This window comes from Balaenoptera musculus, chromosome 13 (assembly GCF_009873245.2).
Source record: "Balaenoptera musculus isolate JJ_BM4_2016_0621 chromosome 13, mBalMus1.pri.v3, whole genome shotgun sequence".
In the NCBI taxonomy this organism is placed as follows: domain Eukaryota; kingdom Metazoa; phylum Chordata; class Mammalia; order Artiodactyla; family Balaenopteridae; genus Balaenoptera; species Balaenoptera musculus.
This window is the reverse complement of record NC_045797.1, coordinates 11,865,207-11,889,784: the sequence shown is the minus strand read 5'-3', so window position 1 is coordinate 11,889,784 and position 24,578 is coordinate 11,865,207. Positions and strand designations below refer to the sequence as shown.

At 37.5% G+C, this 24,578-nt stretch overlaps 1 protein-coding gene and 1 long non-coding RNA gene across 5 annotated transcripts in view; one reads left to right on the top strand and one right to left on the bottom strand.

Annotated features, from left to right (window-relative positions):
• The window catches only part of ZC3H8 (zinc finger CCCH-type containing 8), a 29,496-nt gene extending 5,374 nt beyond the window's left edge, over nucleotides 1–24,122 (top strand). Inside the window, exons 2-8 of one of the 4 annotated variants that reach the window (XM_036873716.1) lie at nucleotides 7,869–8,101; nucleotides 8,997–9,136; nucleotides 11,594–11,716; nucleotides 12,117–12,228; nucleotides 13,269–13,378; nucleotides 14,252–14,300; nucleotides 23,533–24,122. In XM_036873716.1, coding sequence (XP_036729611.1) covers nucleotides 7,869–8,101; nucleotides 8,997–9,136; nucleotides 11,594–11,716; nucleotides 12,117–12,228; nucleotides 13,269–13,378; nucleotides 14,252–14,281 — 748 coding nt within the window. In that variant the 3' untranslated portion in view covers nucleotides 14,282–14,300; nucleotides 23,533–24,122. Of the gene's footprint in view, nucleotides 1–7,863; nucleotides 8,102–8,996; nucleotides 9,137–11,593; nucleotides 11,717–12,116; nucleotides 12,229–13,268; nucleotides 13,379–14,251; nucleotides 14,301–23,532 lie in introns of all 4 variants that reach the window. The other 3 variants (XM_036873715.1, XM_036873714.1, XM_036873713.1) reach the window with 3 other exon arrangements.
• On the bottom strand, nucleotides 12,393–13,256 carry LOC118906257. Its single transcript, XR_005022465.1, has 2 exons — nucleotides 13,021–13,256; nucleotides 12,393–12,981 (listed from the first exon to the last, which is right to left on the bottom strand). It is a non-coding gene; the product is annotated as an uncharacterized LOC118906257 (long non-coding RNA).
• Nucleotides 24,123–24,578: the final 456 nt, after the last annotated feature.

Here is a 24,578-nt window from a genome sequence, read left to right as displayed (position 1 = left end):
GATTTTTATTCCCAAAGGCAGCGTATGAGAGGCTGTATTTCTACTGCTGCTCACTTGATATTTGTTACCTTTCTTATTTTCTGCCATCTGGTGAGATATCTTCATTGTCATTTAGTTTGCATTTTCTTGATTACTGTTGAGCATCTTTTCATGTTTGTCCAAATTGGATTTGCCTCTTTTGTGTGCCACTTTAAGTCTTTTTTTCATTTTTTTCTTTATTCTGGATATAGGGGATTTTTTCCCCTTCTTTGTGGATTATGTGTTGCAAGTATCTGCTCATTTTGCGGCTTTCTTTCCAGTCAATGGCAGTTTTTGATAAAAGGTTTATAATTTTAATGTATTCAAGTTTATTAATCTGTTCCTTTATAGTTAATGTTTTATATGTTTTATTTAAATATCCTGAGGTAATAAAAATATTTCCCTACAGTGTCTTCTAAAAGTTTTGTTGTTTTTCTTTCCCATTTATGTTTATAATCACCCAGAATTGATTTTTGTGTATACTATGAGGTATAGGGGACAAATTTCATTTTACATTTTTTTCATTATCATACCCAATTGTTCCAGCACCATTCATTGGGGGGAAAACACTTTCTTTTCCCCCATGAGTCTGCAGTGTCACTGTTGTCAAAAATCAAGTGTTTGTGTTCGGATGGGTCCGTTTCTGGACTCTCTCTTCTCGTCTGCTGGTTTATTCGTCTGTCCCTTCCCCCAAGACCTCACTGTGTTGATTATTACAGTTTTATTATAATAAGTTTGGATATCAAATAAGCAAGTCCTCTCACGTTGTTTTCCTTCTTTAACTGTCTCAGCTATTCTTAGCCCTTTGCATTGCCATATAAACTTTAGAAAGAGTTTGTCAAGTTCCACAAAAAATCCTGTTGGGATTTTCACTTTGGAATGCATTGAATCTGTAGGTCATTTGGGAGAGAATTGACACCTTTAGAATATTGGATTGTCCAGTCTTTAACTCCTCTTTAATTTATCTCAGTAGTGTTTTATAATTTTCTTTGTAGATGTCTTCCATCTTATATACCTTTTGTTAGATTTATTGCTAGGTGTCTGATGAGGCTATTGTGAATTACATCCTTTCCTTTTTCTTTTTTTTTAAGCACCATTTTCTAACTTGTTTTCTCATTTAGCTGGCATACATTGTTACATAGGAATGCATGGAATTAAACTTTTGAGTTCTTGTAACATTTCTGAAAATATCTTGACTTTATTCTCATAGCTGATAGGTGATTTGGCTGAAATAGAATTAGGCTTGAGCTTATTGCCCTGTTTTCTTCTACTGTCCAGTGTTGCTAGTGTGAAGTCTTGGCAATCTAATTCTATTTACTTTGTTAAGTATCCTGTTCTCCCTGGAAGCTTTTAGAGTCTTCTCTTTATTCTTGGTGTTGTTAGAGACTGTGAATCTTTTTTCATTCATTGTGCTTAAGTGTTTGGTGAGACTGTTTACTCATACCCTTCATGTACAAGGAATATCTTTTATTTTTATTCTCTTTGCCTTTTTTCTTTATATTCTAAGACATTTCCTCTATTTCTGTTTATCTTCATTTCATAAATCATAATTATCAAGAGCTCTTTCGTGTTCTGTTTTGTTGTTATAGCTTTCTAGCATTTTTAAAAAATATAATACCATCTTGATACCTTTGTGTATTTATTTAAAAATTTTTGTGCTCTTTTCTTTTCCTTGAATTGTATTTGCTTCTTCTGGATCAGGTTTTCTCTTTCTCCTGCTTTTTTGTTTTATTCTCTAGATTGGGAGTCAGTAAATATTTTCTGTAAAGGATAGGCTTTGCAAGCCAAAAGCAAAATTGAGGGTAGAATGTAGCTACTGATATAACAAGTGGGAGAAAACAAATTTCCACAGCAGTTTTATTGACAAAATTTAACATATAATAATAATTGAGTTTTTTGTTGTACAGGTTTACTAGTGAGAATGAGGGGATTCTTCTTTTGGGGATAATAATTTGTTTAACTGGAGTTCAAAGTTAGTGTTCCCTATCAAAATGGATTGCAAAGATTCATTTGTTAGTGCTGATCTGTAATTAGACTCTATATGTTTCATCTTTAAAGATGTCTTTTTACTGCAGGTACTGCAGAAAACTCTTATCAGTTCACCAGCATGATTGTTATTGAGTATATTCATTGCTTGGAAGGCATTTTTAAAACTTTATTAGATTTTTCTCTTGAGATTTGTCTTTTAGCATGTCATTACATTGCAGATTAATTACTTCCAATTGAAGGTTAGGTGATAACTCCTCAGTTGCACAGTTAAATGGATTTTGAAATAGCGATTTCGTTTGCATATACATTAAAATCTGAAAAACACTGCTGGAACTGTAGTTTGGGCCTGGGAGATAAATCTACTGCAAATTTGCGTGAGAATGGAGATCTTGCTTCTTGTTTTAACTTTGGACAGCACAGTGATATGAGTGATGTCAGTAACATCTGTCAACTCATCAAGAGCCAAGGAAAACCACTTGATATCATTTGTCTTATTTTTTTAGTTGTCAGAGTTTCTCCCAGTTTCCTCACGTCTTTGAGAAACTTGTTGCCAAAAGGCCAGTTTTCTTAAACAACTTTTTCTCTGGACAGTTCTTCAGTCGCTGCAATCAAACATGATTTAATTAACTCACCATCAGCTTTCTTTGGCTAACAAATGAACCACTCAGAAACTTACTTTGATTGCAGCCTCATTTTCATTTTTGGTTTTTGTGAGGAAATAATTTTGTGATGAGATATTTTGCTTAAATTTTCTAATTTTTCTCACCATGGCTTTCCTGTGAGTTGGGATTATTGTGATGAATGCTTAATATTGTCAATAATGTCAACATATATTGTATTCCTTCAGCACTGCTGTAGTATCATTGTATAATAACCGTAATGCTTTGCCACCTAATTTGACAGTAAAATAATCCACACTTTACTGTGTCTTAAATGCATGGCATTCAAAGTCTACTTTTCATGTTTTGACATGGTGGGTGTGCACTGGTAATGAAACAAAAAAGTATCATGACTTGGTGATATGTGACGTATTCAACATGCTGTCAAGTTATAACTGTCAGGGCTTCCCTGGTGGCGCAGCGGTTAAGAATCCGCCTGCCAGTGCAGGGGACACGGGTTCGAGCCCTGGTCCGGGAAGATCCCACATACCGCAGAGCAACTAAGCCTGTGTGCCACAACTACTGAGCCTGTGCTCTAGAGCCCACGAGCCACAACTCCGGAAGCCCGCGTGCCTAGAGCCCGTGGTCCACAACAAGAGAAGCCACCGCAATGAGAAGCCCACGCACCGCAACAAAGAGTAGCCCCTGCTCGCAGCAACTAGAGAAAGCCCGCGCGCAGCAACGAAGACCCAACGCAGCCAAAATAAATAAATAAATAAATAAATAAATTTATTAAAAAAAAAAGTTATACCTGTCACTGAAATTCATGGTATGCTGAGCATGAGTGTAAAGTGATGAGAGAGCCACAGCCACTTATGGTCTCTTTTGCATCTGCTCAGCTCTGTGAAAGCAGCCAGTGTAATACGTAAATGAATGAGCATGGCTGTATTCTGATAAAACTTTATGGATGCCGAAATTAGAATTGTATATAATTCTCATGTCTCATGAAATGTTATTTCATTTTTTTTCCCCCAACCATTTAAAAAACGTAAAGACCATTCTTAGCTTGCTGACCATTATTACAAAAACAGGTGGCAGGATAGATTTGGCCCTTGGTTATATTTTAATGACCACTGCTCTAGATTTCATCACTTGCTTTTGTTTTTCTTTATGTCTCTTGATTGAAGAAAGGCCTGGAGAGCTGATGGATGTTCTTTGTTGGTCTGTTGGTAGGTCTATGTCTCCATAGGCCTTTCTTCTAAATGGGAAGCCTGATCGGGCATTCAGTACGTGAGTGGGCTGTGTGCATCTGTAGATTTCCAGCAGCGTAGTAGTTCTTAACCTTCTTTGTGCCATGCACCCCCTTTGGCAGTCTGGTGAAGCCCATGGGCCCCTCCTCATAATAATGTTTTTAAGTGTATAAAATATGTTGGATTATGATGGAAATTGATCTTATTGAAACACAGTTATCAATATATTAAAGAACAAATGTGGTAAGAGTAATATGCTCTTTATAAATGCACTAAATAGTAAGATCCAGCATTAGGTCTAATTATTGTAATTTTGACATAGTGATGAATATAAAAGATATTTTGAGGTCTGCAATAACTATAATATATGAAAGTGCCTGTGCTTTCTAGTGGTGACAGTCGCAGCTGCTGCTAATGCTACTGTGGTTTGTTGCTGGTGTTCAAAACAGAAGAAAATGCCAAATGTCAATTTAGAGGTTGATGAAAATAATGTGTGATTTTTATTACTATCCAAGTTCATTGAATTCTATTTGTAGACCCTTGGCCATGGGCAGGGCAGGCTGGGGCCATCTCTGGACAGCAGGTTAAGAACCCTGATATAGGGTGAGTGGATAGAGTGTTTTTCTGGTGGGAGTTGCTCCCAAATGTCAGAATATGGAGGACTTCACTCTGGGGTCTTAGTACCCATACAAGAAGACTTGGCGTTCATCAGACATTTTAATACATTTCTTTAGCGAATAGCTCTCTTTTTGCCCAGGGTAAATTTTTTTTTTTTTTATAAAGTTTTAAAATTTATTTATGGCTGCGTTGGGTCTTTGTTGCTGCGTGCGGGCTTTGTCTAGTTGCGGCGAGCGGGGGCTACTCTTCGTTGCGGTGCACGGGCTTCTCATCGCGGTGGCTTCTCTTGCTGCGGAGCACGGGCTCTAGGCACGCGGGCTCAGTAGTTGTGGCTCGCGGGCTCAGTAGTTGTGGAGCACGGGCCTAGTTGCTCCGCGGCACGTGAGATCTTCCCGGACCAGGGCTCAAACCCGTGTCCCCTGCATTGGCAGGCAGATTCTCAACCACTGCGCCACCAGGGAAGCCCAGCAGGCAGGTTCTTAACCACTGCGCCACCAGGGAAGTCCCCTGCCCAGGGTAAATTTTTGTTTGATTGTATTCTGGGTTGGGGGTGGGTGGGCAGAGATAATTTGTTACAATAGCTTTGTTTGTTTTTATGTAGAATTTTAATTCATTCTCATTTATAGCCCTATTTCTCACACTGCACCCTAAGCCCAACCTCCAAATTATAACTTGCTTTTTGTTTGTCAAAAATTTGCCAGGAATTTGTTGAACTTTTCTTAATTCCTAATGAGTGTACTTCATTCCCCGTCTCCTATACACACACTATTTTAGGACTGTTAATTTTTATATTTCTGTACTTTTATTTCTGTGGAATTTCAGGAGGCCATATGAGTGCTATATACTATCCTGAATCAAATGCAAGAAAATCTTTTACTTAAAAAAGAAGAAAAATACTTTATGTAGACTCCTTTATAAAACATAAAAAAGTTGTAATATCGTGTTCTTATACTTTCCAAATTATATAGAGAACAACAGACATCAAAGCAATGAGTTTATAGTTAGCTACATGAAGAAAAGTATTTAAGCAATCATTTGTATCCTGTGTATTTTGTTGCCCTCTGAAAAGAATCATATCAATTAGGAATACTTCTCTATAGTAAAACAACATAGTTGATGATTGTCCTGGTTTTATAATGTTGCCAAGTCATCTCATCTCTTCATTTAATACAAATAAGTCAGTTTTGTTACTACTTGTAGTGAAAGGGGTCTGCTTCAGTACTGCAGGCTTCTGCATCTTGTGCGGGGGAGGGAGAACACGTAATCACTCATTTGGATCCTCATAATATTTTGATTCAGATGCACTGAATAGAATTTCACGTTTAATTGAGCTAAACTTCTTGTGAACTGTTGCATATTGAATGATTTTTTTGTTCTCCCTGTGCCTACTAAATAAAATTAAAGGCCAGAACCAAGGTAAACATAATAATTATCACAGGAGTCAGCCAACTTTTTCATAAAGGACCAGATAAGTGCATCTTTTTGACCTTGTGAGCCATATCGTCTCTGTCACAGCTAAGCAGCCATAGATAAATGAATGAATGAGTGTGACTCTTCCAGCAAAATGTTATTTATAAAAGCAGGAGGCCAGGCCTAACCCCTGACCCGAAGCTGTTTATAAGTTTGTTCTATGGTATGTTGGAAAAGGGTGCTCTTTTCTTGAGGACTCGGCGATGAGAAACTTGGAGGCTTGAAGATTGGGTTGGTTGGTAGTCTTGTCTGGTGTAATGAAGATAAGATGTACAGTGACGCCCTTGTCAGTTTAGGCAACCTTCTCAGCTTGTTCGGATTCTTTAATCAGGGGGCAAATTCATTTTCTAGGCCACAGTCAACCCTCCAGTGGTGCAGCTCCTAGCTTGGAAGTTAACCATCAAAGGTAAACCGTTAGGGCTTCCCTGGTGGCACAGTGGTTGAGAGTCTGCCTGCCAATGCAGGGGGCACAGGTTCGAGCCCTGGTCTGGGAGGATCCCACGTGCCGCGGAGCAACTGGGCCCGTGAGCCACAATTACTGAGCCTGAGCGTCTGGAGCCTGTGCTCCGCAACAAGAGAGGCCGCGATAGTCAGAGGCCCGCGCACCGCGATGAAGAGTGGTCCCCGCTTGCCACAACTGGAGAAAACCCTCACACAGAAACGAAGACCCAACACAGCCATAAATAAATAAATAAACAAATACTTAAAAAAAAAGGTAAACCGTTAAACTGGACCACCTAATATATTTTGTGATTCTCCTTTGCTGCCTTCATCAGTTATGTGAGGGTGGATGAGACCAGGCCCAAAAGCTCTGGAGCAGGGTAATTGGCCAATTTAATGATAGACATATCATCTCTTCCTGAGATCAGAATAGGAGCCCTTTGGCAGTTGGGCTTTTTAAAAATAAACTTTTTAATTGAAATGTACTGGTTGTAGTTATACAGCTTGATACACCTGTGTCACCAAGTATAGACACCTGTGTAACCAGTACTTGGAAATTTTTATATGCAAAGTGCTTCCAAGTTGTCTGCTTTGATCACCTCGGGCTGTTTCAGGGTCAGCTGCCGTACCTGAGTTCCTGTTCCAGTGGATGCCTGTGTTTGTAGCTGTCACCTTGGGGCAGCTCCAACAACAGAGTTAGAAGCCTATTTCTGAAAGTAAAATTAACTTAATTACAGAGAATGGGGCAGTTCTTCCTTACTTCTCATCATTGCTGCCACATCCTGTGCCACCAGTGCTGTGAGTTATAGGGAAAAAATAGGCTTTGGTATCTGTGATGTATCTTACTTAGTATAGCGGATTTTCAATTGGGCCATTACGTGTACTTGTTCTTTTATGAAATGACGAGCTATTGAATTAAACCGTTTAAAAGTATAGTCTATGCAAAGGGAGAGATAAAATGTGAACTATAATTCTGTAGTTCCTTTGCATCAAATAATTAAGATATGGGGCTTTAGTCTTTCTTTTTTCTTTTCTTTTTTTCTTTTATTGGGGTATAGTTGTTTTACAATGTTGTGTTAGTTTCTACTGTACAACAAAGTGGAGTTCCCTGTGCTATGCAGCAGGTTCTCATTAGTTATCTATTTTATACAGATTAGTGTATATATGTCCATCCCAATCTCCCAATTCATCCCACCCCCCCACGGCTTTAGTCTTTCAATTCAGTAAAGTATACACAGTGTACAAATTCAGAATCTTCCCTCAAACCATCTTTAAGGATATATATATATATTTTTTTTTTTAAATTCTGAAAAATATCATATACATAAGAACGCAAAGAATAGCATATGAAACCCCTGTGTACCCATCTCCCAACCTCAACAATGATCAATTCATGGCCAGTCTTTGCTGCTTCTTTATAACCAGATTGTTTTGAATCATGCTGGGTTTTAAAAATTGAAAATGTAATTTTCACTTAGTTTAGGCACTTTGGAAACTCTACATCACGGAAGAATTTGCAACGTAGAAAATCAAGAAGTAAGGACTATGATGTATATAGTGATAATGATATCTGCAGTCAGGAATCAGAAGATAATTTTGCTAAAGAGCTTCAACAATATATACAAGCTAAAGAGATGGCAAATGTTACTCAATCCTTACCGCTTCCTGAAGAATCTGTGAAGAAAGAGGGAGCAAAGGATACCCAGAAAGGTAAAGGTAAGAGTCCAATTATTTTATCATTTAAAGTTATCTAGAGAAGCAGTCACATTTGTCCAAATATGGATGGGGGGGAGGGGTTCGCTTGCATTTTATCTCATGATAAGATCACGTTTTCCTGGATCTTTACACCAAATGTGAGCTGGTCACTTGGTGTACAAACGCTCAGTTTGCGGGAGGAGCGGAGAGTGCAGGAGGGTTTTCAAAGGACATGACTACTTTGAAAGGGAGAATGCTAAATCCCTGGCCTCAGCGTGTGTGAAGGACAGGAAATACCTGTTTGCTGTCCTCTAAAGAAGGATGGGTTTAATTAATGTCTGGGATGGTAGTGTATCAGACTAAACTCAGGAATATATTCTTTTAGATTACTAAAATGAAATTAAGCCACAGATATGAGAATAAATGACAATTGTAAATGAAATTCTTAATCTTCTCATTTTATTTTTTTCCCCCTCTTTAAATGTTCTTCTATTTAAAATGGATCTATAGGTAAACTTAATATATATAAAATGTTTTCAGTGAGTAATCTGACAGCCATATATGAGGTCATTTAAAACATTTGAAGGTCTTACTGTTACGGTGCTATAGCAGTTCCTGCTTAGATCCGTTGTACTCTGAACACTTCAGAAGGCTCTGGCTGATGGCTAGCAAGATTGATTTCATGAATTATCTTGTTTTTTTCCCTAATAATACCTTATATATTTTCACAAAGAATTAATTTGGGATCCGGAATATATTAATCCAAGAGCTTCTAGAAAGACAGGTCGGCATCATCGTAGTTATTACTCTTTGAGCAGTGGAGAAGTTTTCCTGGATTATTATAGAATATACTTCTTAAGAGTAAACTGCTTTTGTACTTCTGTATCATCTTTAAATTTAACTTTCTTGCTTTTAGCTGTTAAACAAAAAAATAAAAATAAAAACCTTAAAGCTGTTCACAAGAATGGTAAACAGAAGAAAATGAAGCGAAAATGGCCTGGCACTGGAGACAAAGGATCAAACGCTTCCCTGAGGAACAATGGCTCACAGGAACAGGTATGAGAATATATGCCTGTCGGAGGGCACTGCCTGCCCTTGGATTTTTATCTTGCACCCCGATGGGATCTCCTCTTACCTCCAGTGGGCTCCGTGGGTTCTTCTTTCTCACTGTCGGGCTGCCTTCCCTCACACTCGTTACCTGCCAGCGCCCACTCAAGCCTTAGTGTCGTACCTGTTGCCCCTGTATACATGCACACAAGCCCCCTGATTTCTGAGGGCTGTGCAAAAACAGATTTGGGAGGCAAGGAGAATGTAAGATAGCCATGAGGGCATTCCAAAGGCTACAGAGTCTTACAGAATTTCTACTCTTTTTTTTTTTTTTTTTTCAGAGCTAAGGGTCTGGCTATCTATCTATCTATTTATTTATTTATTTATGGCTGTGTTGGGTCTTCGTTTCTGTGCGAGGGCTTTCTCTAGTTGCGGCAAGTGGGGGCCACTCTTCATTGCGGTGCGCGGGCCTCTCACTATCGCGGCCTCTCTGCTGTGGAGCACAGGCTCCAGACGCGCAGGCTCAGTAATTGTGGCTCACGGGCCTAGCTGCTCCGCGGCATGTGGGATCCTCCCAGACCAGGGCTCGAACCCGTGCCCCCCGCATCGGCAGGCAGATTCTCAACCACTGCGCCACCAGGGAAGCCCCAGAGTTTCTACTATTAAAGTCCCTGGTCTGTTGGTTTTTGACTCCCTCTGGAAATTAAAAATGAATATTTTTGAGCTTTGACCTTATCAGACACTCCCTACCCTCCTGGAATTTTGATTTTGCTTTGTAGAAGTTCCTCTTCCTTGGTCTGCAGATGTCATCACGGTAGAACAATAAGTGACTCCTCTGAACTCTGCTTTTCTGAGGGCTTCTAAGCTGGATGGCCACCTTTTTTTTTGTTAGGATTGGTTCAGGAGGCAAGAGTTGAGGGTGGTAAAATATTAGAAATACCAAATATTATAGATTGAAATGTATTTATATAAAATCTATTTTACAAGGGAGGAATCCGAAGCCCTAGGGTTTAGGTAACTGCCTGTAGTCACAAGGGCCAAGGTAGGGCTAGACCCAGGCAGTTTCCCTTTCCTTTGTTTTTTTTTTTTTTTTTTTTTTTAATATATATTTATTTACGTATTTATTTATTTATTTGGCTGCGCCAGGTCTTAGTTGCTTCATGCGGGATCTTTAGTTGCGGCATGTGGGCTCTAGTTCCCTGACAACCTGGGCCCCCTGCACTGGGTGCATGGAGGCTTAACCACTGGACCACAAGGGAAGTCCCCCCTTGCGTTTGGTTTAGATTGACTCAAATGATTATTCAGCCAAAACTGACAGCCCTGCTACATGAGGAACAAATTGTAAACATATATGTTAGAATTTAATAACATAATCAAAATAAAACCCAGAGTTAAAACTGACATATTTATTAGACACATAATTTTGATGGTGCTAAGTGGAAGTCTGACATTATTGCAAAGCAGATCACATAAATATACAGCCAGCTCCCTACTTTGTACTTAACTGAATTCCTAAGACTGTATGCGGGTATATGGTACGTAGAAGCTGTAAGTTGTACCACAAGTTAACGCATTAAAAGTGATTTATGTTTCTAAAGACCTAAAATGAAATTCCCCTTTCGTTTTCATACCTTTATTGCCATTTTTGAGGGTATATTTCTAATTATGTTTGTTAATTTGAGCTCATCAGTACACTCAGCTCACACATAGTGAGCATCTCACTGAAATGAAAGATCACACTACTTTCGGTTTACCTTATGATTTTGAGGTTTGTCCCCATTGTTCTAAAGAGCCTTGTTCTTAGGCTTCACTTTTTAATCAGAAGTAGTGGTACTTTCCTTTTAAAATTTTTTAATTAATTTTTTAAAACAAGGGCAAGGTACAGTAAAATATTCATAATGTTCAGTGATGGAATGCTGTTGAAACTGACAAAACATTCATTTTTTTCAACTGATGTACAAAAGTCCACATCTTAACCTGCAGGCCAATTCAGAAGAGTTACTTTTTAATGTTTCTAAAGGTGGTTTAAAATAATTTTGTACGGCCTTCCCTGGTGGCACAGTGGATAAGAATCTGCCTGCCAATGCAGGGGACACAGGTTTGATCCCTGGTCTGGGAAGATCCCACATGCCGTGGAGCAACTAAGCCCATGCGCCACAACTACTGAGCCTGCGCTCTAGAGCCCGTGAGCTGCAACTGCGGAAGCCCGTGTGCCACAACTACTGAAGCCCATGTGCCTAGGGCCTGTGCTGCGCAACAAGAGAAGCCACCGCAATGAGAAGCCCGTGCACTGCAATAGAGAGTAGCCCCTGCTCGACGCAACTAGAGAAAGCCTGCACGCAGCAACGAAGACCCGATGCAGCCAAAAATAAATAATTAATTTTAAAGACACATTTTTTTGTACAATGGAATAAAATATTTAACTTTTTATTTCTCACATTTAGTTTTTTGTTTTTGTTTTCAAAGGATGGTAAACCTAAAGAGAAGCAGCAGCCTGTGAGAATGAGTCAGGGATTCATCAACCAACATACGGTGCAACGCCAGGGAAAACAAATTTGTAAATATTTTCTTGAAAGGAAATGTATTAAGGTATAAAAAATGTGTAAGCAAAAATATACTAAAATGTAAGATATAGCAAAAATGTACTGAAACCAACTCCTCTTTCCATTAGACACTCCAAAAGCATACCTGTACAATTCTAGAACCGTTTCCTTCTGGGAAAGTTTCAATTAGAAGATTTTACTGAAATATTCTTTTATGTTTAGGAAAGTAGATAATTTTTTTAAAATGCTTTGTGTTAAAAATATTAAGGACTTGACCGATTTTTAAGCAGATATATATATGTGATGTGGTTATGATAGCTCGTTAAGAATTAGACTGTACTGCTTCTAAGACTTTGTTTTCTTCTAGAATCATTAAGTTAAGTAGGAATTGTAATGACTTAACTATGAGGAATAATGGTTTTTCCTTGTTCCTTCTTTTGGCCCAGGGAGACCAGTGTAAATTTGATCATGCTGCAGAGATAGAGAAGAAAAAGGAAATGTGTAAGTTTTATGTACAAGGATATTGTACCAGAGGCGAAAACTGTCTATATTTGCATAATATCCTTTATCACAGGTACAGTAACTTTACTTTTCATAAACATTTACATGAATGTAAAATTTTGAGTGAAACCAGTGTTTTAGCCATGGCAAAATTACATTATCCAAGCTCAACTCAGTATTGAAGTGATTAAATTGTACAGAGATTTTTTTCTTTTTCCCCCAAGCAGGAGTCTTTAGAAATTCTCTCAAATGCACATCCTCTCAACCTGGGTAGTGTAACAGGTTCGTGAGATCTATTCAGGTCCCAGAAAAACTTTCTCTGAATTTCTGCTGTGACATCCACTAATTGAATCTATATTCATGTAATTTACTTCATAAAAGAGGCAGGAATTGCACAGTTTGGGAGTACTCGTTTTCTGCACATTCTGTACTGTATAGAGGTTAATTGTCCCTTAATTTGAAGAATAACCCTAACTCTTCAGTGTAAATGGTCTAGACATGTTGTAAAAATACGAACATAAACATTTTAGGGTAATTGGATATTTGATCAACACAAAAGTTGTTTTCCTTCAGTCATTCAATACAAGAAATCGCAAATTCTAACTTGAGAAATTTTTCCTAGAAAACAATTTCGAAGCTGTATAAATTGATCCTATTTTATACAAGCCTAATACATGAAGGATCCAGATTTGTAAGACATATCATTGTCATTGACTTTAATCCCCCCACTGCAAAAGAATGCTTTAAAAATAATCCCATTTCTCAAAGTATTTAAAATACACATCCCTCTCTTATATCAGTGAAATATACCTGTACTTTATTTTTTTTTATTTTATTTTATTTTTTTACCTGTACTTTATTTTAAGAATGGATATGAAGGAAAAAAGTGTCCTGTGATAGCCAATAAACTTCATAATCATCCTAAAATTAGATTTTTCTTATAACCCAGTTAATAATTTACTGTTTCATATTTTAAATAGAGAATTTGTTTCTACTAGTAGAAAAGAACTTTACGTAGGAAAAATAAAGTTACTAAATTAATAACAAATTATTTCAGTTGGATTACAGTTGTTCTTTTCCTTAACATTTGGGTTAACATGAGTATCCTTGCAAGTTTTACCATACAGGAGCAAAATGTTATCAGGGAGAATATTGCAAGTTTTCACATGATCCACTGACTGCTGAAACACAAGAACTGTTGGCTAAAGTAAGTACAATTTTAATATTTGTTTTTCTTTTTTAAAGAATACATTTGAACTAAGGGTGGAATTTGAAAAGACACTTACAGTTCCTTAAGGAGAGTGCCTCATAGGGTAGCATATGGGTTATATTAGGACTGATAATCTAAGGATTTACTTCAGTTTAGAAAATTCATTTGTATATTTTTCCTTATAGCTTAAAGGAAAATTTATACTTACTGCTGGTGTAAGTTGGAATGTTCTTAAAACCTTCAGTGTAGTTAGCAACCTTAGTGGCTAAGTTAACCAAAGGAAAACAAAGCAAATAGGAGAAATAGTACTCCTGTTATACTCTTAGAAGGAAAGTTAAGGATCATTGGTTGATAAATATTTTAGGGTTACATCAAAACATACTTAAGTAGTTATTTCAAAGTTTTCTTCAAATATTCTTTCAGATGTAAGAAAAGATAATGGAAAAATAATAGTCGTTTATGTTCTTTCGTTTCCCATGTGTTAGTTGGAGCTAGTCTCTTCAAAATTAAACTGAAATATAAGTGAAAATAAAAGATTCTTTTAAAACCAAACCATTCCTTCTTGCGACAGAAGTTCCCTTGACTATAGGCAAATATTTGAAAGTCAAAGGTCCTTGTTTATGGATATGTTTAATTGTGAAATATGAAGGGTTACCCTGGAATTAGAAATTATACCAAATATTTGGTTGTTTATTAGCATGAATGTATGTGGAAAAAATGATAAATATAAAAGTTCCCCTTATAGTAAATATTATTAGATGATTACTAGGATGAATATTATTGGAATCTTTAGAGAATTACAAGAGTATGATGATGTACCTGAATTTAATGCATACAAATGATTGTGTGATTTTTTTTCCCCCATATTAGGTTTTGAATCCTGAAAAGAAGTCATCATGAAAATAAGAGACATAAAAAGGTAAAATTAATGATTTAACCTTTTTTCCCCCTCTGAAATGTCTCTAGAAATTGGCATGGGGACATAGGCCTTTTTACATTTCTCAAATAGAAGTCTTTTACTCTCCTACCCCACTAAAAACTTATAAAGTATTTGATACATATAAATAGATACATATGTGGATCTCCATGGACCTGCTTCCCTTTCTGGATTTGTCACTGTCTTTTTGTATTTTTATTCTTCTGTTTTGTTTCTTTGTAAATTTACCAAATGTGTATGATTCACCAAATATTATATTTAGTTTTGCTTGGGTTTGGATATTAAACGGTATCATATTCTATACTTACTGGTGACTTGCTATTTTCACTCAGCATTATGCTTGTAAGATTCATTCATGTATATGCATGCAGCTGTCATTCATTTTTACTCTTGTATAGCATTTATTCTATGAATATGTTACAAATTATTTAGTCATTCTACTATTGACGGACATTGAGGTTATTTTCAATTTTTAAAATATAAACTGTTACTATAAATAACTGTTTTACATGTCTTCTGATGAAAATGTGTGTGAGTTGTCCTGAGTGTACCAAGGAGTAGAATTGTTGTATCATCTTAAAACTTAAGATAATACCAATCTTTACTGAAGTACTTATAACAGTTTTTATTGCCATCAACTGTGTAAAAGAATTTCTGTTGCTCCCCACTCACTAATGCTTTATATTGTCGTGACTTTAAATGTTTTGGCCAATTTGGTGGGTGTAAAAATGGTGCCGCATAGCTTTATTTTCATAAAGTTCAGCACTTTTTCTTATACTTACTGGCTTTTGAGCTTCATCTCCGGTGAAATGCCATTAATGTCTTTTGCCTATGTTTCTATTGGGCTGACTGTCCTTTATAAATTGATTTTTATATATAAATTGTTTGTGACGTATGTGTGACAAGTCTTCTCCCATTTTGTGGGCTGTCTTTTCACTTTTTTAAAGGCGTTTCAGTGAGCAGAATTACTTGTTTTGGCAATCTTTTTTCTTTATGGTAGGTTTTGTGTTTTGTGTCTTGCTTAAGAAATCCTTCCCTATCATGAGGCTGTAAAGTACTTAAATTTTTTTTAGGTTTTTGTAGTTTTGCTTTTTACATTTATATTTTAATCCTTTGGAAACTCTATCAGTTAACAGTTGTCACAATAATGGTGTTTAAAACCAACCACAAGACTCTCAGTAGCATATAAAAATAAACATTTCTTTTTCCATGCATCTGCAGATTGGCTGGGAATAGGCTGATACAGGCTGCCTCTGGCTGGGTTGGTTGTGCTTCATAAAGCAGAACCACTGGGATGGTTCTGCCCCACATTTGTCTCACTCTCCTCCTGGGACCAAGGGGCTAGCTGGGGCATGTTTTTCTCATGGCATTGGCAGAAGGACAAGAGGGCAAGGTCCTGTTTGTATCACATCACGTTTACTTACAACCCATTGACCAAAGTAAGTCACATAGCCAAGCCCAAAGTCAGGGAGTAGGAAAGTATACTCTACTTTCTGTACTTTCCATGTGGGAGGAATTGCTAAATTACATGAAAATTTTTCTGAAGGGACCTTGAGGGAATTATGCTAAGCAGAATAAGTCAGAGAAAGACAAATACCGTTATGATTTCACTTATGTCTAAAAAACAAAACAAATGGACAAATAAAACCAAACCAAAATCATAGATACAGAGAACAGAGAGTGGTGGTTACCAGAGGGGATGGGGATTGGGCAGTGGGTGAAACAGGTGAAGAAAGGGGTCAAGAGGTACAGACTTCCAGCAATAAAATAAATAGGTCATGGGGCTGTAGTGTATGGCATGGTGACTATAGTCAGTAATGTTGTAGAGCATACTTGAAAGTTGCTGAGAGAGTAAATCCTAAAAGTTAAGTATGTATGGTGTTAGGTGGTAACTAGTCTTATTGTAACAGTCATTTCTCAATCTATACAAATACTGAGTTATGTTGTACACCTAAAGCCAATGTAATGTTATATGTCAATAATACCTCAATAAAGCAAATTTTTAATTACACGAAAAAGAGGGCAGCTGTGGGTATAGGGAAAAGGGAAGAATTAAGACTAATTGATTTTTTTTTTTTTTAAACAGTGTGCTATAGGGACTTGATTTTCTTTTTTTTCCCCATACGGATAACCAATCTCCCAGAACCATTCAACTGAAAAGACTGCCCTTTCCCCACTGATTTGTAATGCCCCTTCTGGTATATATCGAGTTTCCTTCAAACAGAGGTCTATTTCTGGGGTCTCTGTTCTGTTCCTTTTGTCTTTCGCTCTAGTACTCTGCTGCCTTAATTACTGGAGCTTTGTTGGATTTTGATATAGTTTGATAATTTTTCTAATGTTGTTCTTCAGGAGCACCTTGACTATTTTGGACCCTTTTACTTTGTTAGTTGTTTTTTTTTTTTTTTTTTTTTTTTAAATTTATTTATTTATGGCTGTGTTGGGTCTTCGTTTCTGTGTGAGGGCTTTCTCTAGTTGTGGCAAGTCGGGGCCACTCTTCATCGCGGTGCGCGGACCTCTCACTATCGCGGCCTCTCTTGTTGCGGAGCACAGGCTTCAGACGCGCAGGCTCAGTAATTGTGGCGCACGGGCTTAGTTGCTCTGCGGCATGTGGGATCTTCCCAGACCAGGGCTCGAACCCGTGTCCCCTGCGTTGACAGGCAGATTCTCAACCACTGCGCCACCAGGGAAGCCCTGTTAGTTTTTTTAAAAACAGCTTTATTGAGGTATGATTTATATATCACTTGTTTTAAGTGTATAATTCAATATTATTTGGTAAATTTACAGAGTTGCATAGCATCACAAAATCTAGTTTTAGAAGGTTTTTGACACCCCCAAAAGATTCCTTTTACCCATTTGTGGTCACTTCCCAATCCCACTGATGAATTTTCTAGATTTGCCTTTTCTGGGTATTTCATATAAATTTCAACACGTGGTCTTTTTTTGGTTTTGGTTTTGTTTTGTTTTGTTTTTTTTATTTTTGGCTGAGTTGGGTCTTCTTTGCTGCGCGTGGGCTCTCTGTAGTTGCGGTGCGCGGGCTTCTCGTTGCAGTGGCTTCTCTTGTTGCGGAGCATGGTCTCTAGGTGTATGGGCTTCAGTAGTTGTGGCACACAGGCTCAGTAGTTGTGGCTCACGGGCTTAGTTGCTCTGCGGCACGTGGGATCTTCCCGGACCAGGGCTCAAACCCGTGTCCCCTGCCTTGACAGGTGGATTCTCAACCACTGCGCCACCAGCGAGGCCCCAGCATGTGGTCTTTTGCGTCTGGCTCTTTTCATATAGTATAATGGTTTTGAGATTCATCAGTGCTTTAGCATATATCAGTGATTTTTTAAAAAAATAATTGCTCCATTATTCCATTGTATGGATATACCACTTTTTTTTTATCCTTTCACCAATTGATAGATATTTGTGTTATTTCCAATTTTTAGTTATTATGAATAATTCTGCTGTGAGCATTTGTGTGTGAATCTTTGTGTTGTGGACATACTTTTTTTTTTTTTTTTTTTTGAAAATGAGAATTCTAATACATTGTCAAAATATGCCTTGGGGATATCACAGAAAATCAATGTTACGAAGCTACCAAATGCATAAATGAATATTCTCTTGAGGAACTTCTCATCTAAGGACTTTTTTCCCTTTTGGTGGTACAATTAGGAACAAGTGGGTTTTGTGGAACTTTTTGGTGCTGGTGGGGTGGCTGTCAATTCAGGGTAGTTTTGGACCTGTGTTAATTTGAAGTACTTTTTCATTTCCTCAAGCAGGGATGACTTATTTCTACGTCATGGGATCAAGAGGTGACTACTTGAGATCACAGAAAACCTTAGGTTGCATCAAGGAAGTATTGGTAGGAGGAATAATCAGGATGAGCTTATTATTAGCTGTGCGGACATACATTTTTATTTATCTTGAGTAGGTTACTACTTTAGTGGAATTTCTGGGTCTGACAGTAAATACATGTTTAACTTTTTAAGAACTGCCACATTGTTTTACAAAGTGGCTGCATCATTTTACATTCCAGACAGCAATGTAGGAGGATTTTAGTTTCTTCACATCCTCACCAATGCTTGTTATTGTTAGCTGTTTTGATTATAGCTTTTTTGTTAGGGGTGAGCTGGAATCTCATTGTAGTTGTAATCTGCATTTTTCTAATGACTAATGGTGTTGAGCATCTTTTCATGTGCTGTTAGTGGATTCAGATCTTTGCCCATTTTTTAATTGGGTTGTAAGCTTATAATTGAGTTGTAAGAGTTCTTTATATATGTTGGATACAAATCCTTTATCAGATATATAATTTGCAAATATTTTGCCTCAATCTGTGGCTTTGTCTTTTTGTCCCAATTTGTGCTTGCCTTTTAAAAAGTGTCTATTGAAGCATGAATGTTTTCATTTTGTTGTAGTACACTTTATCAGTTTTTTTTGTCATGGATCATGCTTTTGGTGTTTCATCTAAAAATTCTTTGTCTAATCCAAGGTCACAAGATTCACTTTTATGTTTTCTTCTAAATTTTTTTTAATAGTTTTAGCTCTTATATTTATGTCTGTGATTCATTTTGAGTTAATTTTTGGGAATGGTGTGAGTTAGGATCCAAATTTTTGTTTTGCATATAGATATCCAATTGTTCCAGCAAGCATTTTAAAAAACTACCCTTTCCCCACTGAGTTGCCTTGGCACCTTTGTCAAAAATCAGTTGAACTAAATGTAAGGATTTATTTCTGGGCTCTCAGTTGTGTTCTCTTTTTTTTTCTTTTTTTTTTAAATAATTTTTTTTAAAATTTATTTTTATTTATTTATGGCTGTGTTGGGTCTTTGTTTCTGTGCGAGGGCTTTCCCTAGTTGTGGCAAGTGGGGGCCACTCTTCATCGCAGTGCGCGGGCCTCTCACTATCGTGGCCTCTCTTGTTGCGGAGCACAGGCTCCAGACGCGCAGGCTCAGTAGTTGTGGCTCACGGGCCTAGTTTCTCCGTGGCATGTGGGATCTTCCCAGACCAGGGCTCGAACCCGTGTCCCCTGCATTGGCAGGCAGATTCTCAACCACTGCGCCACCAGGGAAGCCCTCCCCTACAATTTTAAATAAAAGTAGTGATAGTGCAGTTTTGTCCTAGATGTTAAAGGGACTGCTGTTAATACTTCCTCAATTGACTGCAATCTTTGCTGTGATTTTCTGGTAGATGCTCTTTATCAGATTAAGGAAATCCTCTTCAAATTGTAGTTTGATAAAAGTTTTAGAGAGTTTTATTTCTTTGTTTTATAATCGTGAATAGATGTAGATGTTGGATTTTTTGGAATTCTTTTGAGATGAGCACGAGTTTTTCTATTCTGCTGTGACGAATTATATCTATGGATTTAGAAATGTTAAGCTACCCTTGCATTCCTGAGATAAACAAAATTTTCTAATTTAAATTAAAAATTTTTGAATGTTTTGACATAATCATGATATTCTCTTTTCTTCTTAATATCTGTAGCATCTGAAATTATAGCTGCCTTTTTATTCCTTATATTGATTATTTGTGCCTTTTATTCTTTTTTTTAATAAATTTATTTATTTTATTTATTTACTTTTGGCTGCCTTTGCTTCTTTGTTGCTGTGTGCGGGCTTTCTCTAGTTGTGGCAAGCGGGGCCACTCTGTGTTGCAGTGCGCGGGCTTCTTATTGCAGTGGCTTCTCTTGTTGCGGAGCATGGGCTCTAGGCACGAGGGCTTCAGTAGTTGTGGCACACGGGCTCAATAGCTGTGGCTTGCAGGCTCTAGAGTGCAGGTTCAGCAGTTGTGGCACACAGGCTTAGTTGCTCCGCAGCATGTGGGATCTTCCTGAACCAGGGCTCAAACCCGTGTCCCCTGCATTGGCAGGCGGATTCTTAACCACTGCACCACCAAGGAAGCCCCTTTTATTCTTCTTGATCAACTTCTCTGGAGGTTTAACAGTTCTGTTATCCTTTATAAAGAACCAACTTTGCTTTTGTTAATTCTGTTTTATATTAATCTTCCATTTCATTAATTTCTGTTCTTTATTATAGCATTGATTTTACATTCTTTGAGCTTATTTTGCCCCAAAATTGATTGTTTCCTTTTCTAATACATAGATCTAAACCTATAAATTTCTCTCAATGTACTATTTGATTTATATCTTAGAAGTTTGTTTCATTAAATATTTTTTATCAAGGTAGTGTATTTAGATAGTTTTAAAAGGCATGTAGTTTTACAAGGATTATCATGGAAAAATAGCAAAATGGTAGTCTTTCATTTCATGATTATTTCTGTAGATGCTGAAAAGACTTCCTCCAAAATTCAATGCTTGTTTCTTATTTGAAAATAAATACTTGAGAAGATAGGACTGGATGGATGCTTTTTTTTTCTAAATTGTGGTAAAATACACATAACATATTTACCATCGTAACCATTTTTAAGTGTACGATTCACTGGTATTTGAGTACAGGCATATTGTTGTGCAACCATCGCCACCATGCATCTTGCAAAACTGAAACGTCATACCCATTGAAGAAGAACTCCCCATTTCACCCTTCCCCAGGCCCTTGGCAATCACCATTTTACTTTCTGTCTTTATGATTTTTGACTACTCAAGGTACCTCTTGTAAGTGGAATCATACAGTATTTATCTTTTCGTGACTGACTTATTTCACTTAATGTGTATCTTCAAGGTTCATCCATGTTGTAGCATATTTCAGAATTTCAATCCTTTTTGAAGGCTGAATAATATTCCATTGTATTGGGACTTCCCTGGTGATCCCATGGTTAAGACTCTGCACTCCCAACGCAGGGGGTGCGGGTTCGATTCCTGGTCGGGGAACTGAGATCCCACATGCTGCGTGGCGCAGCCAAAAAATTAAAAAAAAAAAAAATTCCATTGTATGTATCTACCACATTTTGCTTAACCACCCATCTGTCAATGGTTACTTGGGTTGCTTCCATTTTTTAACTATTGTGAATAATGCTGCTGTGACAATGGATGTGCAGATATCTTTTTGAAACCTTGCTTTCAATTCTGAGTATATACCCAGAAGCGAAATTGCTGGATCCGTTAGAATAGAATAGAATAGAATGTGATAATTCTATTTTGAATTTTTTGAGGAACCGCCATACTGTTTCCCAAGAGGCTGTACCATTTTTACATTTCCACCAACAGTACACAGGGTTCCAATTTCTCCCATTCTCATCAACACTTGTTATTTTCAGTTGTTTTGATAGTAGCCTACCTAATGGGTATAAAAGGTAATTATCTCATTGTAGTTTTGATTTGCATTTCCCTAATTAGTGATGTTGAACACCTTTTCATGAATATTCTTTTACGTGAAAGAATAACTCAGGGACAGGGACTTCCCTGGTGGTACAGTGGTTAGGAATCCACCTGCCAGTGCAGAGGACACGGGTTTGATCCCTGGTCTGGGAAGATCCCACATGCCGTGGAGCAACTAAGCCCGTGTGCCACAACTACTGAGCCTGTGCTCTAGAGCCCACGAGCCACAACTACTGAGCCCGCACACCTGGAGCCTGTGCTCTGCAACAAGAGAAACCACTGGAATGAGAAGCCCGCACACCACAGTGAAGAGTGGCCCCCGCTCAACAGAACTAGAGAAAGCCCGCGTGCAGCAACAAAGACCCAACACAACCAAAAAAAGAAAAAAGAAAAAAAAAAAACTGAGGGGCAAACTGGTTTTTTCAGATGTGGATGTTTGGCAGGTAGATTTTCACAAATGAATGGAGTGACCCTGTCTTTTCAAGAAAAACAACTGAAAGTATATGTTATTGATGATAAAGTTCTGGCTTTTGAGCAAAAATTACAGTTTAGCAACATTTGATCTGCCTCTGTGAGCTTGAAAGCTTTCCTGTACTTAAAGACTTTTTGGTAAGATTGATTGGTGATGATATTAAAGAATGTGATTCTTAAAATGGTATAGAATGAAGCATTCGAAAGATCTGCATAAATTAGTAAGGTAATATTTTCCAAATAAATAATGCATGATATTATAAAATATGCTTGTGTAAAATATACATCCAACCTACAATGTATATTAATAGATTTTAATGTAACAGTACAGAAAATTTCTTGATGTGGTTTCAGATTCTACATTTTAGCCAGAGATTTGTTTGCATTTGCTTTTAATATTCATTTGCCCATCATTTTATTTTTAGCTTTTCTGAGTCAGTTTTAGGTTTGTTTCTTTAATAGTGCATATAGTTGGGTTTTGCTCTGTGAGCCAAACCAGAAATCCATTTTTTTCTTTTGGTAAGTGAATTAATCCGTTCACATTTATTGGAATGACGGAATGTTTGATTTATAGTTACTATGTATATTATGTTATCTCTGTGATGGTTTTTCTTTTTTTTGCTCTTTGTTTTACTTTCTTCATCTAATTTTTATTCTTTTTCTTTTTCCACTTTTGTCCAATTACCCTTATTAAGTTTCCATTCAAATCTGGTCTGTATTATAGTCTTCATTTTTGATGTGATTACTATTTCTTCTGTCATTTCTGGGGTCAGTCAACTCTTGTTTCATTACTTCCTTTTTTTTTTTTTTATTCTTTATTGGAGTATAATTGCTTTACAATGGTGTGTTAGTTTCTGCTTTATAACAAAGTGAATCAGCTATACATATACATATATCCCCATATCTCCTCCCTCTTGTGTCTCCCTCCCATCCTCCCTATCCCACCCCTCTAGGTGGTCACAAAGCACGGAACAGATCTCCCTGTGCTATGCGGCTGCTTCGCACTAGCTATCTATTTTACATTTGGTAGTGTATATATGTCCATGCCAGTCTCTCACTTCGTCCCAGCTTACCCTTCCCCCTCCCCATGTTCTCAAGTCCATTCTCTATGTATGTCTGTGTCTTTATTCCTGTCCTGCCCCTAGGTTCTTCAGAACCTTTTTTTTTTTAGATTCCATATATATGTGGTAGCGTACGGTATTTGTTTTTCTCTTTCTGACTTCCACAGACCCTAGGTCCATCCACCTCACTACAAATAACTCAATTTCATTCTTTTTTTATGGCTACTTCCATTTTTTTTGTTCAGTTTTGGACTTAGTTTTTGAATTTCAATTCAAGTTGTTGTTGTTTTTTCATATACCTAAATTGGGATATTTAATTCAGTTTGGATTTTTGTGTTAGTTTTCTTCTGTGCATGTTTTTTTTGGTGGAGTCGGTAGCTAAGTTGGTAATTTTTACCAGCTCATGTGTTTTTGTTTTCTCTTTTCTTCTGTAGCTTTGTGTGGATGAAGAGTGCTTGTGTCTGCCTGTTCAAGACTATTCAAGACTTGATTTGGAGTGGTTTACAAGATTCCTCATTTAAAGCGCCCTCTTGTGTCATTACAGTAATGTGCAACTCTTCAGTGGGTGGCGCCGAGGGACAGAATGTAGTGTCTAAGTGAAGGGTTGGTCTTCACCGAGATGGTTCCAGCCATTGAAACATATGTGAAACATATGGGAGGAGCATATGTGACAGAGATGCTGGCTGGTGCGTAAATGTTGTGGTAGTAGACTGCAGAAGTCTCTTCTGATTGATTGTGTTTTCTCAATAAAATAGGAGAAAGGTTAGGCTGAGTGAGGATGGAAGAGAGAAAACTACTAGGTTCCACTAGGAAGACATTGGGATAATAGACAATGAATATACAGCTAGATCTTTTCATGTCATTAAATACATTCACAACATATTTTTATTGTTTGCTCACAGTTCTGTTTTATGGCTTAAATTATGGTTCTGTGATTTTTTAAAACCAGTTTCCTATTGTTGAACAAAAAAGTTGTTTCTGATTTCTTACTGTTATAAATAAAATGGAACAGTGTCTCTGGCTATACCATTCCTAAACCTGGAGTTCTTAAGTTTTTTTTTTTTTTTTAATTTTATTTATTTATGGCTGTGTTGGGTCTTCGTTTCCGTGCGAGGGCCCTCTCCAGCCGTGGCAAGCGGGGGCCACTCTTCACTGCGGTGTGCGGGCCTCCCACCATCGCGGCCTCTCTTGTTGCGGAGCACAGGCTCCAGACGCGCAGGCTCAGCAATTGTGGCTCACGGGCCCAGTTGCCCCGCGGCACACGGGATCCTCCCAGACCAGGGCTCGAATCCGTGTCCCCTGCATTGGCAGGCAGACTCTCAACCACTGCGCCACCAGGGAAGCCTGAGTTCTTAAGTTTTTTGTTGTTAAAATATAAGAATGGTTATCTTTCTCATTGGTTCATAAACTATAGTCAGATTATACACTTGTAGAACATAAACTTTAGGAGTGTGGTAATATCTTTAATATAATATTCCAA